This window comes from Pagrus major, chromosome 17 (genome assembly GCF_040436345.1).
Source record: "Pagrus major chromosome 17, Pma_NU_1.0".
Lineage (NCBI taxonomy): Eukaryota > Metazoa > Chordata > Actinopteri > Spariformes > Sparidae > Pagrus > Pagrus major.
The window spans coordinates 17,768,324-17,785,073 of NC_133231.1; the positions used below are offsets into that span (position 1 = coordinate 17,768,324).

Here is a 16,750-nt window from a genome sequence, read left to right on the forward strand (position 1 = left end):
TCTGTTGCTTGCTAAGATTAGAAAATAGGTGATGATTCCGTCTGTGTGTATTTTGTGTTTCCAGTTTCATGCAGGAATCATGACAGTGTTTGTCTCAAAATGTGTTTGCGTACATCTGCAGTGTTTACTCTATACAAGCTTGGCACTGTGCCACTGTGAGCACACGATGTGACTGTGTGCTGTGTGTGCAGTGTGTGTATGTGAGTGTATACCCCTCTTCTTAAACACCTCTCGCATTCCCCCTCCTATCCCGAATGGGACAGCAGGTGAGCAGAAGCTTGGCTAAAACGTTGCCTGTGCTGTTTCGAACCAACCGGCTGCCTCGGAGGGGTTGTCAGTCATCACAACCTTTCCCGTTTCATCCAACAGCACTACAGCCGCTGTGGCCCCAGCTTTACTTTTTATTCGAATGATATGAAAAAATACAGTCTGATGTCCCTTTATCATACACTGGCTGTATTTTTCATGATCATTTTTGTACAATTTCACATGTACTTCATGTGTACTCTTCAGTTTTTGGCCCGACTGATCAACCAGGAAAATTATATGATTTAATTAGTCTAATTATTTAAAGGCTCCCTCTTCTTCCTGCCCTCTGACAGTCAGGACTTTTCATCACTTCTTTTTGTCCATGTCTAACCGATTGATACAGTCTGCAATGTCATTCTCATCTTAGACCAATATTTGTCATTTCCCTGTAACAACAGTACACCCCCTCTCTAACACTTAATAAAACTAATTTAATGTCATGAGGACAGGTGACTCTGCACTCTCATGAGTCTGTCACCTGTGAATGGCCCAGATGTGTATTCTCTCAAATTAAGTCAATGGTATTTCAGACGCTTGTATTCAATGAGCAAACTCCAGTCATGTCCATTGACGGATTTCTTTTTATCCCTGCATGTCTGATCAGCCTAACCTGACTACTAACTATCTTCGCTATTTTTCACAGGGTTTAGCTACTGGGTGTGTGTGTGTGCGTGTGTGTGTGTGTGTGTGTATTGAATATATTTGTTTTATAAATATGTGTTTATTCATATGCAGTGTGTGTGGCAGCTTATTATGGACATAACTAAATCTGGGATGGATATGGCAGAGGGGAACAGTCCTTAAAGAAAAGAAATGATTGAAACAGTCGAGTAGTGTTGTCATGATACTGGAATGTCTAACTTCAATACAGTAACTTGAAAAATGTAGATATTCGATACTGTGTTTGATACCGCAAGGAAAAAACAATGAGGGCATAACCTTTTTAATTTTTATTAAAAGATAAATAAAACAAAGCTTGTGTACTGTGGGTTAAGAACAACAGCATTTAAGGTAATTTACTTCTGACTATACTCAGAAGAGTGGGAGGAGATATGAACACTGCAGCGGTGTGTGTCGGAGAGAAAAAAGAGTAAAAATCTGCTGGTATCAGTATTGATACTGTCGAAAATGAGTATTCAAACAGTTTGAAATAATTAGTATTGATATTTATTGATATTTCAATATTTTTGACAACGCTACGTTTGAATTTGGAAGTGTTTTATATTTTGCAATATATTTTTTAGAGATATTTTGGTAACTCTTTATAATAACTATCATTAATAAATGGTAAGTTTATAGTTAATTGCACTTTAGTTAATAGTTTTTTCACTGTTAACAAACAAAATGCTTCACGAACCATTTATTAAGCTATTGTTTATCGTAAAGATGCAACTGATGTTTATAATACTTTAATAAATACTCTGTAGTTTATCTTTAAAGATTATTTAGATGGCCATTATAAAGTTGTGCCTGTTTTTAAACCTTTACAGTTGCTTAATAAATGTTTTATAAAGCATCTCATTGTTTTAAATAACTGTTAACTAAAGTTTAATCATCTATAAATTAACCATTTTATTAATGGTGGTTCCCGTTCTTTTCTTCTCAAGAATTAATGTGTTTTGCCAAGAATATACCAGGACAAAACCTGACCCATTTTCAATTGAGTATTTTCTGATCTAATTAATAAAGATAAAGACATTAACCACTGAATGATTGCTCAGGCTCTGCAGTGTCTCCTAACCACCACTAGGTGGTGATAGGCTGACTGAATGAATGAGTGGATGAATGAATGAAGGAGTGAATGAATGAAGAAAGAGAGGAAGAAAGATGTCAGTAAAGCATTTTCTGGATACATAATAAAAAAGATTTACACACTACAGACAATTAATACTGTGGTCTTTATGTTTTAAGCTTTAATCTTCCTCTCATGGTCTGAGATGATAATATTTGTCCAAGTGGTAATGATTGTACTTCTGGTGACCAGTGAATCATTCAAGCACGTTTCATCTTCTTTTCAACCCCTTATTACAGTTTAATAGGGGGATAAACACTACAAGATTTTGACCAAATTAAGCAAATTTCGAAATCAAAGATGCAAATCCCACATGATATTTAAACCTGATTATTTTAGGAAATCCACCTGAAATATTGTAGTGTTCTTCATCCATCATCCAAGCATCATTACCGGCTCCTTATACAGTCATTATCCCTGTAGGTGGCTTCATTTAGTGTCATTTCATATCAAATAATGAGGACCTCTCACGGCCCCCTGCTCTCACTGAGTCTGTCTGTTATTGCATTGTCTCCTGTTTCAGTCCTGATGTGCCACACGACCAGACACGCATAATCACCATTAAGCCTGATTGTGCAGCTGACGATAATAACATTTTAGTGCTGTGTGAATAGCATCAGAATGAACGCTCGACATTTGATTATAATAGATTTGCTCAAGTATTCAGATGCTGATTGGGCTCCAGTGAACGGATCATCAAACCGTATTTGATTTTTTTACTGTAAGTGAATCGAAAGAGATCAAATGGAGTATTTATTGATCTATACAGCTGGATTTCTGCTCTCTGAGTGTCTTCCAAACACTTGTTTAATATCGATGGGACCGCTCAAGTTCACATGATAATGCAATAACTGCTCAAAAGTGAATCAAGTTAATTTCCAGGGCAGATCCCCACATTCATCCTCCCATAGAATCCATTTACATCCTCCACGTATCTCCACATGATCCTCACAATCTTAGCTCTACTGTATATCTACCTCCATGTTATAGTAAGGATCTCCTCTGAACTGTAAGTATGGTAAACCTGTAATAAAACCTGAATTAATCACGTGTCCGTAAAGAAATACAAACTTTATTGAATATGACAAACCTGCTATGGCATTATTTAGTCTAGTTGTGTGGGTAAAAATGTTTAAAACATATTTTTTTCCACCAGTTGTTAAGGGTTTTTCCTGTTTTTGGGAACACGCCCCCCCTCTCTCCCGCTATAATCTGAGTATGCTCTGGCATTTACAGTTTCTACCTGCCCAAGAGGTTCTCTGACTGCAACGTGGAGGAGTACCACAACTTCCTGAACAGCGGTGGAGGAGCCTGTCTTTTCAACCAGCCTCTGAAGGTATGCCACACATATATACCTATATACCATATACATGCACACTCATATACATACAAGTATTTCCTCAGTAGTTTGAATGTTTATTTGGCTCTTTTTCTCCTCAGCTGTTGGACCCCCCGGTGTGTGGAAATGGCTTCGTGGAGCCAGGAGAGGAGTGTGACTGTGGCAGCCCAGCTGTAAGTTTTAAATAATACTAATGATAATAATAATAACTTTATTTATATAGCACTTACCCAAACAAGGTTACAAAGTGCTTCACATGAAATACAATTTAAAATAAGCTTCACAGAATACATGAGAATAAAACAAAAGTTAAGAACACGGGCCACCATAGTTACAGATCAGAACAAATAAAAAGTAAAACAGTCTACCGTAGAATTTACAGGAGGACAATAGACTATAAAAATATGTTTTAAGCAATGACTTAAAAACTGGGAGCGTCTTTACCAGCCTAATCTCGTTGGGCGGGGAATCTCTTTGGTTCTGTGTAGTATTAATATAGCTCCATCACACCTAGAACTGAAATGGTCCTGCATGAAACATTGAGTACCACAGATCTTATTAAATATAGATTTGGTGCCTTTTTTAATATCTTGAATGTAGATTTAGCCAAGAATGATTGTTTTAATTTCCTTGAAACTTTTTTATGTGAATGTGTTAATATTCATTGCATATATATACACAATTCAAAGATGTTATATTACTTCTTCATCTTTATTTGTTTTGCCAATTCTTCCTCCTTCTCACTGGCTGTAATGGACTTCAAAGTATTTGGAGTACAGCTTTAGGATATTGCAAGGTCCCATGAATTTAATAGAAATTCGAGAAAATCCATGACATGAGCTGAAGTTCTGAATTCTGGGTTAGTTGGCGGGGAATGACCCTTCGGTCAGTTGTCATATGGGTGAGAAAATCCTAAATAATGCAATAAATGGGTCTGGTTTGACCAGCCCAGTGGAAAGTTTCAGAGGAGACCTGATGGATGCTAATAGGGAGATTTACGAGCCTAAAGAGGTAACTGGATAATCATCTAAGGTCAATCACCCAATAACAAAAGCGCCTGCTGTGTCAGACTTTGAGTTAATTTTAAGTAATGAAGTAATTTCATTGGAGAAATGTAGGCGCTGGATAAACAGTGTTACAAGTTATTACATGATCACAGAGTTTGTCCAGAGAGACCTCTGTTTAAATGGATTAAAGTTGTGTGAGGGTAAAATGTGTTACATAAAAGTCACAACAATCTGCATCAAATCAGAAGGAAACAACTGAGAGCACTTTCTTTTTTGTCTTTTAGGAGTGTGCCAAAGAGGGGGGAGCCTGCTGTAACAAGTGCACCCTGACCCAAGGATCCAAGTGTAGCAACGGACTCTGCTGCAACAGCTGCCAGGTACACAACAGGTTCATCCTCTGCTGGGGTGTCAAATACTAACAACTCATGGCAGCAGGCTAAAGGAGGAGCCCCCGTTAAGAATATCACTTTGGTCTTCAAAAGGACATTTTCACTTAGATTTATTTGAATTTCATACTTTTGAAGCGACCAACAAAGAAAAAGTGCTCATAACAACAGTAGAGATCCTGTAAAATCTGAGACCAACTGGAACAAAAAATAAAAAGTTTCGCCGCCTCTTTTCCTGAACATGCTAACCCCAAAATGTCATCCTTAAAGTTGCAATATGTAAGAATTTCAGTTTTCACCCTGGTGATACACTGCCCACTGTTTGTTTGGGGTGTTCATTCAACGGGTGGTTAATTCTTACGTATTCCACCTTTAACAACCTTTTAAAAGTATATCTCAAAGTGAATGAATAAATGAACGTCAGTGGAGTCTCTTTGACCTTTATCGTATGCTCTGTCAGATGGAGTTCATGGGAGTGGTGTGCAGAGATGCAGTGAATGACTGTGACATCCCAGAAAACTGCACAGGCAACTCCAGCCAGGTGAGCATCAGCTTCCCCCCACTGGAGCTATAAACTTAATATTGGCTCGTTCAGTATGTCACAGCATCTCTTTTCTCTGTTTTTTTGCAGTGTCCGCAGAATGTGCACAAGATGGATGGCTACACGTGTGAAAAAGACCAGGTGAGATGTTTTTAAAAAATGGTCACTGGATCTTACTGTATTTTATGTTTAAACTAGAAAAAAATGGTTTACTTCACCGGTGATATTTGTGACACCATATTTCTCTCTACAGGGTCGCTGCTTCAACGGAAGGTGCAAAACCAAAGACAGACAGTGCAAGTACATTTGGGGAGAGAGTAAGTGCAATAATCCAATGTGCAAATCGATCCAGGAATAACGCCTTGTGCTCGATCTGAATGTTCATCACATGTCTTTGCGTCTCCCTCAGAGGCGACAGCAGCCGACAAGTTCTGCTACGAGAAGTTAAACATCGAGGGGACGGAGAAAGGCAACTGTGGGAAGGACAAGGACACCTGGATCCAGTGTAACAAACAGTGAGACAGTCCTTTCTGAACCCTCTACCTGTTTGTTCTCATTGAGTTTTGCTCTCCGTGACTGTAGGCTACATGTTTGTATTTCAGGGATGTTCATTGTGGTTACCTGCTGTGCTCCAACATCTCACCCGCCCCGCGACTGGGAGAGCTGCAGGGAGGGCTGACCTCTTTCTCTGTAGCCCGACACAGTGCTTCTCTTGACTGCAGGTACAAATCACTGAGGAAAAACACTCAAAGCCAAAACCACAAGCCTAAAAAAGACTTTGTGTGTGATGTATCTTTTGTCTTAGGGAAGCTTTGTTCCCTGGTTGTGTACTGGTCACAGCTGATATCAGTCACTGTCTTTGGAAAGCACATATCTACTGTGCTGTGTTAACAAACAACATCCTCATGCATTTTATTCCAACATTTATGTGCGCTCAACACAGTCTTTCTCTTGTTAAATGTGCTGTGTTGTTTGTTTTCCAGTGGTGCTCACGTGGTGATCGATGGAGACACTGACCTCGGATATGTTGAGGACGGGACGGCCTGCGGGACGGACCGCATCTGTTTCAATCACAAGTGTCTCCCCATCCAACAGTTCAACTTCAGCACCTGCCCCGGGACCACCGACAAGACCGTCTGCTCCGGACACGGGGTACACACACACATACAGTGAACACACACACACACACACACACACACACACACACACACACACACACACACACACACACACACACACACACTAACGCTCAGCTGAAGCTGGTATAATGGTTAGATCAGGGTTATTTTGGCTTTTCTCGTACATTTATGACTTTAACCTAGCTCTGAATATTACACCTATCGTCCAGCTCTGTTGTTGTTGTTTTTTTCTAACTATTGGCCCCAGTGCGCTGTCATGTTATAGTATTATAATCAGGTTTATATTATAGATGTTTAATATGCTTTATTAATGTCACAAATGTAATATATTGACTACACAGTTTAAAACATTAGCATTACTTCCTAAAACCTCAAAGTAGGTACTGAATAATATACCAGTATTGAGTAGCAGCATATTATTTGTTTACAGGAAGTGTAGCACTCAACTTTTTCTTTAAATATTTTAGTAGCAAGGCAATTCAAAGTGCTAACAAGGGAATTGCCCTGAAACGTGTTTTTAATTCTGACTATTTTTGAGTATCTTTTAGCTATTAAAAAATATCTGAATCACAGTCAGTCTTCACTAACCTGATAACGGCTGATATTGTGAGACCTCACAGTTATGAGACAGATGATGTGTGTTTAACCTGTTCTCTGTGTTCACGCTGTAGGTGTGCAGTAGCGAGCTGAAGTGTGTGTGTTACCTGGGCTGGGCAGGAGAGGACTGTAACTCCACGTCTCCTCTCAGTTATCTCGTGGTGGGACCCACAGCCTCAGTTTCAGGTACAGATGTTAATGCTCTCATCCACACCTCCTCTCTTCATCTGCACCTCCTCTCCCTCTTCTCTTTTCATTCTTCTCAGCTGTCCATAGCTGCACTTCTCAACTCTCTCCACCACTTCATCTCCTTCAGTTCTTCTTTTTAAAATCCGTCCCATTCACAAATGTTACGTTGAATATTTCAAGCTTTTTTTTGTGCCTTTTTTGTTGCATTATTCATTATTTCAGCGTCCGTGTTTCACGTCTGCTCATTAAAACCAGCTGCATTTTGTATTCACTGAACCATGCATGTCATTCTTTTTGTTTGTCATTATTTTCACACTCATTCTTTGTCGACAGGCTGATGTCTTTGACGGAGTGACTTGAGGTCAGATTTGAGTTCCTTTTCATTGTGTTAGTCCTGTCTTTGATGTCATTTCCTGCTCCTCTTCCTCTCTCACCCCGACTTCAGCTCACCTCGGTCGGTTAATTGTATTTCCAAGTTGAAAAATATCAGATGTTTTTAATGTTTTTCTGAATGGGAACCTACTGCACATGTAAGTTCCCCTCAGAGTCGTGCTGAGCTTGTTCTCAGTTTGTCCCCCTTGTTCTCCTTTTACACCTTTCCTGCTAAATGTACTGTGTTTTTGTGTTCTGCTGCAGTGTTTTGTGGTTTGTGTATCCCCTTGTGTCCACATGACTCAGGAAACAAGAGACACACATCAAATTAACACCCTATTCTGCTCCACACTCTCCTCTCTTCCTCTGTCTCAGGTATCACCAGTACCAACATCATCGTCGGGGCCATCGTCGGCTCCATCCTCTTCCTCGCCCTCATTATGGCTGCTACAGCCTGGTGTTACAAGTGAGTGTCCCTGTAGCCTGCATGTGTGATGTTTCATTTCCAAGGGTTGTGACCTGTGAAATGTTTAACAGGATGTGAATGAAAAAAAGCATGTTTCTGTATAATAATAGTTGAAGACCCTAATGACTTCTAAAAATGATTTAGACAAACCAAAAAAAATTAATCTGTCAATAAACATGCAGCTATACAGTACAACTGTGCTATTGTTGGACTGAAGATACTCCTTCTTCTCTTTACAGGACCTACAAACAGAGACGCTATGTTGAGTCGGAGGTTCACCGACGATTCTGCCGGTTCGCTCGCTTTAACTCTATTTTCAATGTTTTGCATTCAAGTTGATTTTACATGACAGAATTGTTTTTTTTAGTTTTGACTCAATAATACTCCTCTTTTAACATACACAGACAAAAAACCCTCAATAATATTTTCTTGTTTTATTCTTGCCACAGTGGTTCTGCATAAAACAAAGTCTTTAATAATAATAATGATTTGATTTATATAGCACCTTTAAAAACAGTGATTACAAAGTGCTTTGACAGACAAAGCAAAAGCAGGAAACTCAGACAGGTGGCATAACAACAGAAAGACAAACTGTCGATCAAAGAGAAGCAGGAACAGATTAAGGAATAGTTAGAATAAAGTTGGGAGATAGATTGATACTTTATTGTCATTGCATGTTGAAATTCAATGAAACTTTGTTCAGGAGCAATCCATATCACAGCAGCATCACATATAAAAACGTATAAAAATGATGTATATAATAAATAGTACATAATAAATAAATCGTCCCTAAACTTGTTAAAGGGCTAAAAACATTGAAGGTTATTGCACAATAGACAGTTATTGCACTGGGTCAGGTACAGTAGTTGTTTTGATGGGGTGAAGTTCTTATAAGTTAATACTACAACAACCGAAGAACAACAGCTTCAAGAGGTTTTAACAAATGAAGTATGACACAGCACATTCTCACAGAGCAAAAATAATTTGCCGAACACCATACATGTAGTGATAAAAGTCTTGGTTGAGAATATCTGATGTTAGATTTTTCCTGTAATTATTGTTCTGTCTTTTCTAAAAACATTCTTCTGTCTGTCCAGGCAAATGCCCCCAGGCGACTATGTCACAAAGCCTGGGGACGCAGACTCGTTTTACAGCGACATGCCCCCGGGTGTCAGCACCAATTCCGGCTGCAGCTCCAAGAAGAGGTCAGCCTGTCTGTCGCACCTGCAGATTTGCACCCTGTCCTTCACCCCCTCCATGCCATCCATTTATCAGAACATCTCACTGTTTGGCTTCAGGTGTGCCATCTCATCATCACTCATTCATTCGCTGGATAATTGTGTGTGTGTGTGTTCTGGTGTGTTCATGCGTGTTCATATCATGCTTTTTTACCATCACGCCTTTCTCTCTCTCTCTCTCTCTTTGTAAACATTTTTGAACAGAACCAAAATGTTCATAACAGAGAATGGAGCAGAAAAGGCCTCAGTGCTACGTCCTCATATCATGTCACATTCAGCTGTCATGGTTTTGTTACATGGCTCATAACGTCGCCATCTGCTGCGATGGTTTCAGCCTGTCCTTCGTCTCCACCAGTGCAGCGGGAGCAGAATGGCGTTTAGTGATTTGTAGCAGCTTGGAAGAACGACGTTGTACTGATAATTTTCTGTCCATGCTGTCCGTGTGTGTTTGTGTGTGTGTGTAGATCTAATGGCCTATCCCACTCATGGAGTGAGAGGATCCCAGATGCCAAACACATCTCTGACATCTGTGAAAATGGGCGACCGAGGAGCAACTCATGGCAAGGTAACAAATCCCCACTCATAGATCATTGATTAATTGTTTGGTCCATAAAAGTTTGTAAAAGAAAAACCTAAAAAAAACCTAAGATGACATCTCAAATGTCTTGTTTTGTCCACAACCAAAAGATCTTCAGTTTACATAGCTTATCAATTTATTAGCTTAGCTTAGCTTATTATATTTATCTTCATACATAGTTTCATAGAGGAGTAAATAAACCAGTAAATATTCACGTTTGAGGAGCTGGATATTAAACATTTTTGAGAAAAATTACTCAAAATGATTCATCGATTATCAAAATAGTTGGTGATTTATTTAGTTGACAACTTATCGATTAATTAACTAATTGTTGCAGCTTTTCAGATATGCTTTTTCTGTTGGGTGCCTCAGACAGAAGGGCTGCAATGTGTTTGTTTCCCCAAAACAATTGTAGGAAACACGTAGCACACCTGTGATAAAAGGGCAGGAAATCACCTCTGTTCTTTATCTTAGTGATAATTTTATCTTTAACAAATACAGCAAAAACTTGGCATAAAGCCTGTCAGAGCAAAATTAAGTGCTTTAAGTACTTTTTCTTTCATATATGCGAAACAAACACATTGCAGCCCAACTCATACACGTCCTCTGTTGCCCCCCAGTAAATACTTTGCAAAATATCGTATGTATTTGAATTTAAAGTGTGTGCTTGTGTTCTGTCTCTCTCCAGGGAATCTGAGTGGTAATCGTAAGAAACTCAAAGGAAAGAAGTTCCGCGCTCGCTCAAACTCCACAGAGTAAGTCCTGTCTGGCAAGTCGGTCATGTCATGAGATCAGTGTTTGTGGGATATGCAGATAAGGAGCAGCTCTAGTGGCAAATAGATTAATCAGAATAAAAACTGGCTTTATTCTTGGTTTTATATATTTTATGTCAACAAACCCCATGAAAAGACAAAACAAAACAATGTTTTAGTCTCTCAAGATTTGGTTCCTACCTTTTCTGTAGCATTAACTAGCTCGTTAGCTACTAGCAAATCATTAACAAACACGTCACAAGTTCATTTTTTGTATTAGGGTTGTAACAGTATTACACAATTATTACTATTAAAATTGTCCTTTAGAGGAAGGAAGGAATGAAAACAGAAGGGTCGCTTTGGTTTAAAAAACTTGAGTATACCGGTAATACCACAAAATATTATGTCATATATTTTTTAACACTAACACTGTGGAATTAGATAAGCAAATGTACATGGTACAGTAACAACCGTAAATTTTCATACCATTGGCTGCAACCCTAACCTATATTGATTGATTTGTTTATTAAAGTGTCCTGCACTAAATAGTGCCCAGTCCCATGGGCTGACATGACACTGACAAACACAACACAAAGATGGCCACATAACATCTCATGATACACAAATTCAAAATGAGCATTTCAGGGAATATAAATCAATGAAATAAAATGTATGATTATGTCGGATACAGTGTTCTCTGTCTTAATAGCCATGTATATAAGTATTTACAGTTTCATTTAAAAAAAAAGGCTAAATAATCTCATAAAACAGGTGTAGTTTTTAGCAAATGTTCCTCAAACTGGAGCAACTACTTTCACTCATGCTTTAATACACGTTTGGTGCGTCAGGGAGTTTTAACAGCATTTATAGGAATAGACTCAAAATAGACTATAGTGCCTGAGTTCATTGCAATGAAGGAACATGTCAGCTAGAGCAACCGTTTGACTCATTTATGTGTTTTTATAGTGTTTGAACAACAATGGAGGTCTGTTGCACAGAAGAATAACTGAGTCAGTCTTTGGCTTCACAAACAGGTTCTAGGTTCTAGTCGGGTCAATTGTTGGTTAAAGTCTTTTTATGAGATTTGTTGACAATAACAAAATTAAGTAAAATACTGTCTTCTTCCTTTAGAGGTGAAGAGTAAAAAGCAAGCAAATGCTTCTCTCAAATTTAGCATCAGAGATACAGAGAGGTACAAAGAGTCACAAGACAGTGAGATCACATCGTCTCTTGCCGTGTGAACTTACTCACCACTTACTTGTGAACAAATGAAGTATTTGCATACATTACATGCCTGTCGACTGTGAATGAACAATGTGCATCGGCTGCCGCCCAGCCTGCCGTGTCGGTTTGTCTGTTTGTGGGTTTGAAAATAGTCTGCAGTGCACCTGTTCTCGTTACGAGCATGAGACTGACTGAGCAGCGAGACGCTAACTGCTTGGAATGATGTGACTTGTAACCAATATGCAACTGAGCCTGTGACACACGACACAGTTGTTTGTGATTTTCATGGTGCCGTTTTCATCTGAAACCACACACAGGTCTGTCCGCCATCTTTCTCACCATTTTCTCAATTGCATCTTGGTGTTTGTTCAGGATATCTTTGCTCTGCTCTGCGTTCCTAAAATATTTCCTCTTCCTCTCTCCCCCTCCTCCAACACTTGGCTTATTTCTGGAGATTTTGTCCCTTTTTTTTAAATTTCCTTTCCTTCCTTCCTTTTCTCTCTCCTCCCCCCTCCTTGTGTTGTGTCTATCACCCCCCTCCTCCCCCTCCCACAGGTATTTAACCCCTCGCTTCAAAACAGAGTTTTATGATGTAACTAAGTGGGTAGAAGATGTGAATAAAAACACTGAAGGACCTTACCTTAGGTATTACCTCAGACCATGTCCTGTACCCCACACGCTTGTCTAAAACCCCCCTCACTTTTGGTTTGATTTGTCGCTTGGTCAAGGAAAGTAACATTCAGCTCCAATCAGATGTTTTTTCTGTGGACGTTTAGAAGTAATACTGTAGAGAAAGGGTTAGTGACAGCTGGCATGTTGCGACTTGAATTTTCTAAAAGGGGTTAATGAGGTTTTTCTGCTTTACATTATAATGTTTCCTGATTTCTGTCATTCTTCCTTTTAGTTTGAGTGAAGACTAATTTCTTTTTGATCAGCTGCACTTTACTTTGCAGATTTTTCTTTCCTGCTGTATTGTATTGATAATGGCTCTGACTGCCTGTGCTAGTGTTACAGTTATAATACAATCATGTTCCTCCTGATTTCTCCTTACTCCCTTCTTTGCTTCTCCCCCTCAGTCTCTTGTCGCCTCTGCATGTTGTGTGTTGTTCTGTCACTGACTGTCTGTGTGTCTAGCTCGTTCCCAGTGACCTCACATGCGCCAGTGTGATGTCACTGCCGCGCCGAAAGTTGCGGGCGCGGCGCTGACATCATCACTGTGCTGCTGTGAAAAACTGTAGGCCCACGGTCGACTAGTGTTCAAGGTCTATAGATGATCACAAACTCACAAGGTTTTCTTGACAAGAACAAGGAAGCTCATGGGCTCTGTAGAGCGCCGGTCCCATGTCAACGCAGCAACTGTTTCTTCACTAAAGACAAGCTATATGTTGCTAATCAGCACTGTGATCTATAGACCTTCACTGTGTCCAGGAGCACATTCCTGTCCCTCCCCTCTGTCAATACCAAAGGACAGAAACAGTCCGAGAGAGTGGAGACATGTGGAGGTAAACATCGAGGAGCCCTGGTTACAGAACTGGGAATAACATCTCACAATGTTAAATGACATACTGACCGATCATTTTCTAGTATTTCCGAGTATAAACCACTTCTCCACAGTATAAAACTACTGCCTCAGTCAACAGCCAATCAGCAAGCTTAAAATTCTGTCGCTATTGCCACCATTTATAACAGTGTGTGAGCCTAGAAATAGTATTTTTACTAGCAGCTCTGTGTAGCTGTAGTCGGGCAAAAATCTGCTCAGCATGCTTGCAGTGTCTATAAAATGTTAATGTTTACCAGGTTCACCATCTTAGTTTAGCATGTTAGCTAGCTGACATTTACTAATTAGCACTAAACAGAAAAAATACAGCAGAGAATGATGGGAATGTGGGTGATAGGGGGTTTTATGTCATAAACCAAAGGATTGGATACACGATGTGTGCCTGATGATGGGGCTAGATGAGTTATTGGTTCCCTAAATTAATCCCGTGGTGGACATTAATGTTTGTACCACATGTCATATCAATCCATCCAGTAATCATCTCGCTCAAACCAGATAAAAAGAACCTCATGTTGGTGCAAGAAGAAAAGTAAGTCACCAAAATCAGTATGATTCATCGTCTGGGGAACAGAAATGTCTGTGTTAAATTTCATTTTAATTTGTCCAGTATACATTGAGATAATTCAACCTGTATCAGACACTAATAGAAGCTTTATTTCTTAGCAAAGGAATCTATGTAATCATTCACAGTACATTTTTAGGTAATGAATGAATACGGGAAGTTATTATAAGAAAAAAAACCCTCTTCTGTAATCAGTGGTTGACCTGCCTCCTCAGTCTCTCCACTACTTTGACCGTTCCAGGTGTTTCCAACCACCGCGCAGCAGTGGTATAAACAGGCTGCTGCACATGGGGCTGCTGCTCTCTGTGGCTACTTCACTGAACAGGACCTTAGTCTGTAGTTTTCACCCAGCTCCGGTCTGGTCTGTCGTCCCAGTCGCCTCTTCACACTCACTGCTCCCAGCATTCATCATTTAAACACACACACGGATTAAACTTTCCAAGAGTACACACCGGTTCAGTGCTGGCACTTCTCCAGCAGCTGAAGGTGAATTTGTAGTTGTGTGTCAGTGTCCGATGATGAAACAGTGATGCTGTGAGTAGCAGGAAACTATGGCTACGCCCACACCGCTGCTGGGAACTGTGTACTGCTCTATGCAGAGGTTGCCCCTAAAAGCTGAGCACAGTTTATTTTTTACCAAATTTCATGATCTGTTTGTCTCCGTGCTTTTGGTAAACAGCAGTATGAGCTTTTAAGATCAACCTCTCTTTGTAGGAAGGTGAAAACTGAATAATTAGAGCAGCTGAAGGAGGATGTTGCCCAAAGTCACAGATCTAACATTAGCTCAACTTCCTGAATCACTCACCTCATTTATCCATCTGTGTCTTTGGCCAACATAATCCTGAACCAACCACAACACAAGAGGCGATATTTTAATACTGTCCCTTCCTTTTTTCCTCAGGACACTATCCCCTGCCAAGTCTCCCACCTCCTCCACAGGATCTATTGCATCCAGCAGGAGATACCCGTACCCCATGCCCCCTCTCCCAGACGACCAGAGGAAAGCCAACAGGCAGAGCGCCAGGGCAAGTATCAGACAGGATTACATCACACCATGATGACTTATTTTTAATACAGTGAAGATTGTACAGGTCACTTTATTGAGTGTCTTAATGTACAAAGTGGTTCAGAGTAAAATCTCTTGGCCCAGACTGAGCTGCAGACCAGCTGAAGTTCAGTTTTAGAGAAAGATGTGGATAAATCTGAACCTGGATCTGTAGCTTGAAGCTGGTTGCTGAGAGAAACGTCAAATCCACATGATAATTTTGTCATTTGAGATGGTCATTGTGTCAGATTAGGTGATTATAGAGTCATAAATTGTTGCCATTATTCGGACAACAGACGAGGCAGATTGTGTGTATGTACTGTACAAACTGATCAAGGCTTGCAGTTTTTCAAGACTTGTGTGTAGTGATCCGTAGATGCCGGGATCAACTTCACTCGTCCACCTGACAGCTTCAACACTGAATGTTTACGTTTTTCTGAATGAAAGTGAACTCGGCCATGAAGGTGGACACCAGTCTTTAGAAAGAGGATGAGTGTGTGGGTGCTCAGCATACATGTGTGATTAGTCAGGGGGTCGCAGTGTCCCGGCATACTTAAATCTGATATATGACAAAATATGTTAACTATATAATTCAGCATTTAAAGTTGGTTAAATCTTAGCAGTTAGATTAAGTCAGTCATCATAAAAGTCTTCATACTTGTTCAGTGTACTGAAACATTGCTAATCATGTTTAAAGTGGCACTATCAAAGATTTCAGTCTCGGTAGTTGGAAGTTACAATAAATGTGGTTTCATACAACAGGTCACAGGTCAAACCATTGAAATAAAGAAGTCAGGACATAGTTTTTTTTCCCATCATCTGATTTTATGCCTCACAAACACAATGAAAAATCCATTTTCCAGATGACAAACTGATCTGCTGTTGAAAAATGCCAAAAAAATGCCAGTTGTCTCGATCTTTAAACGTTTCTTTGAATAAACAGCAGCAGTTCAGTGTTCAGCTCACTGACTACTTCGTTGCATTTCCTGCGATGACTTCACAATTAAAGTCAACTCGTGTTCCACCAATTAAATGTTTTTAATGAGAAGCTGCATTAGGAGGAAATGTTCAGCTTTGCATTAGCAGTAACTTAATAAAGCTTTTTTCCAGGAATGTCAAGACCAACAACAAGTTTGTAATGCTGCAAATATATATATGTTTCTATACTTTCATCAGCAGGCAGTGGTGTTACCTCTATCTGCAATAGATAGTGACATAACAGACATTCACTTAAATTAAAGTCTTTGAGATTTTCACTTTAAAGAATGAGGCTGATATAAGTATGTCCTTTATCTTAATACCATCAAGATCAAGCTAGAAAAGAAGTGACTGACCAACATTGAACTGTGGCAAATATTAAAATGTCTTTTCTTTCATTTTCTCTTCCCCCCCTCCCTCTCTCTTTGTCTCCTCAGCTGTGGGAGACGTCAATATAACAGCTGTATTACCCACTCTGCAAAAGACCTTAAGGAACTACACTTGTCTCTCCTTTTCTATGAATGAAAAACACAAAAATGAAACAAAATTGACTCTAAGCGTTTAAAGAGAAAGAGAGAGAGCGCCCCCCACTGGAGTGGAAACAGGCTAAAGGTGTGTGTGAGTAAGTGTGTACAAGCATCTCCGAGGCCGTCCTGCCAGACGGCGTCATTCAGTGTCT

General features: G+C 39.7%; 1 protein-coding gene across 1 annotated transcript in view; it reads left to right on the forward strand.

Moving 5' to 3' along the window:
• Positions 1-16,529, forward strand: part of adam22 (ADAM metallopeptidase domain 22) — a 66,095-nt gene extending 49,566 nt beyond the window's left edge. The window contains exons 15-32 of the mRNA XM_073485531.1: positions 3,338-3,437; positions 3,542-3,613; positions 4,732-4,824; positions 5,294-5,374; positions 5,465-5,515; positions 5,628-5,691; positions 5,784-5,889; positions 5,977-6,096; positions 6,358-6,526; positions 7,185-7,296; positions 8,047-8,137; positions 8,377-8,430; positions 9,235-9,435; positions 9,840-9,940; positions 10,641-10,707; positions 12,484-12,573; positions 14,950-15,073; positions 16,509-16,529. Coding sequence (XP_073341632.1) covers positions 3,338-3,437; positions 3,542-3,613; positions 4,732-4,824; positions 5,294-5,374; positions 5,465-5,515; positions 5,628-5,691; positions 5,784-5,889; positions 5,977-6,096; positions 6,358-6,526; positions 7,185-7,296; positions 8,047-8,137; positions 8,377-8,430; positions 9,235-9,435; positions 9,840-9,940; positions 10,641-10,707; positions 12,484-12,573; positions 14,950-15,073; positions 16,509-16,529 — 1,717 coding nt within the window. The remainder of the gene's footprint in view (positions 1-3,337; positions 3,438-3,541; positions 3,614-4,731; positions 4,825-5,293; positions 5,375-5,464; positions 5,516-5,627; positions 5,692-5,783; positions 5,890-5,976; positions 6,097-6,357; positions 6,527-7,184; positions 7,297-8,046; positions 8,138-8,376; positions 8,431-9,234; positions 9,436-9,839; positions 9,941-10,640; positions 10,708-12,483; positions 12,574-14,949; positions 15,074-16,508) is intronic.
• Positions 16,530-16,750: the final 221 nt, after the last annotated feature.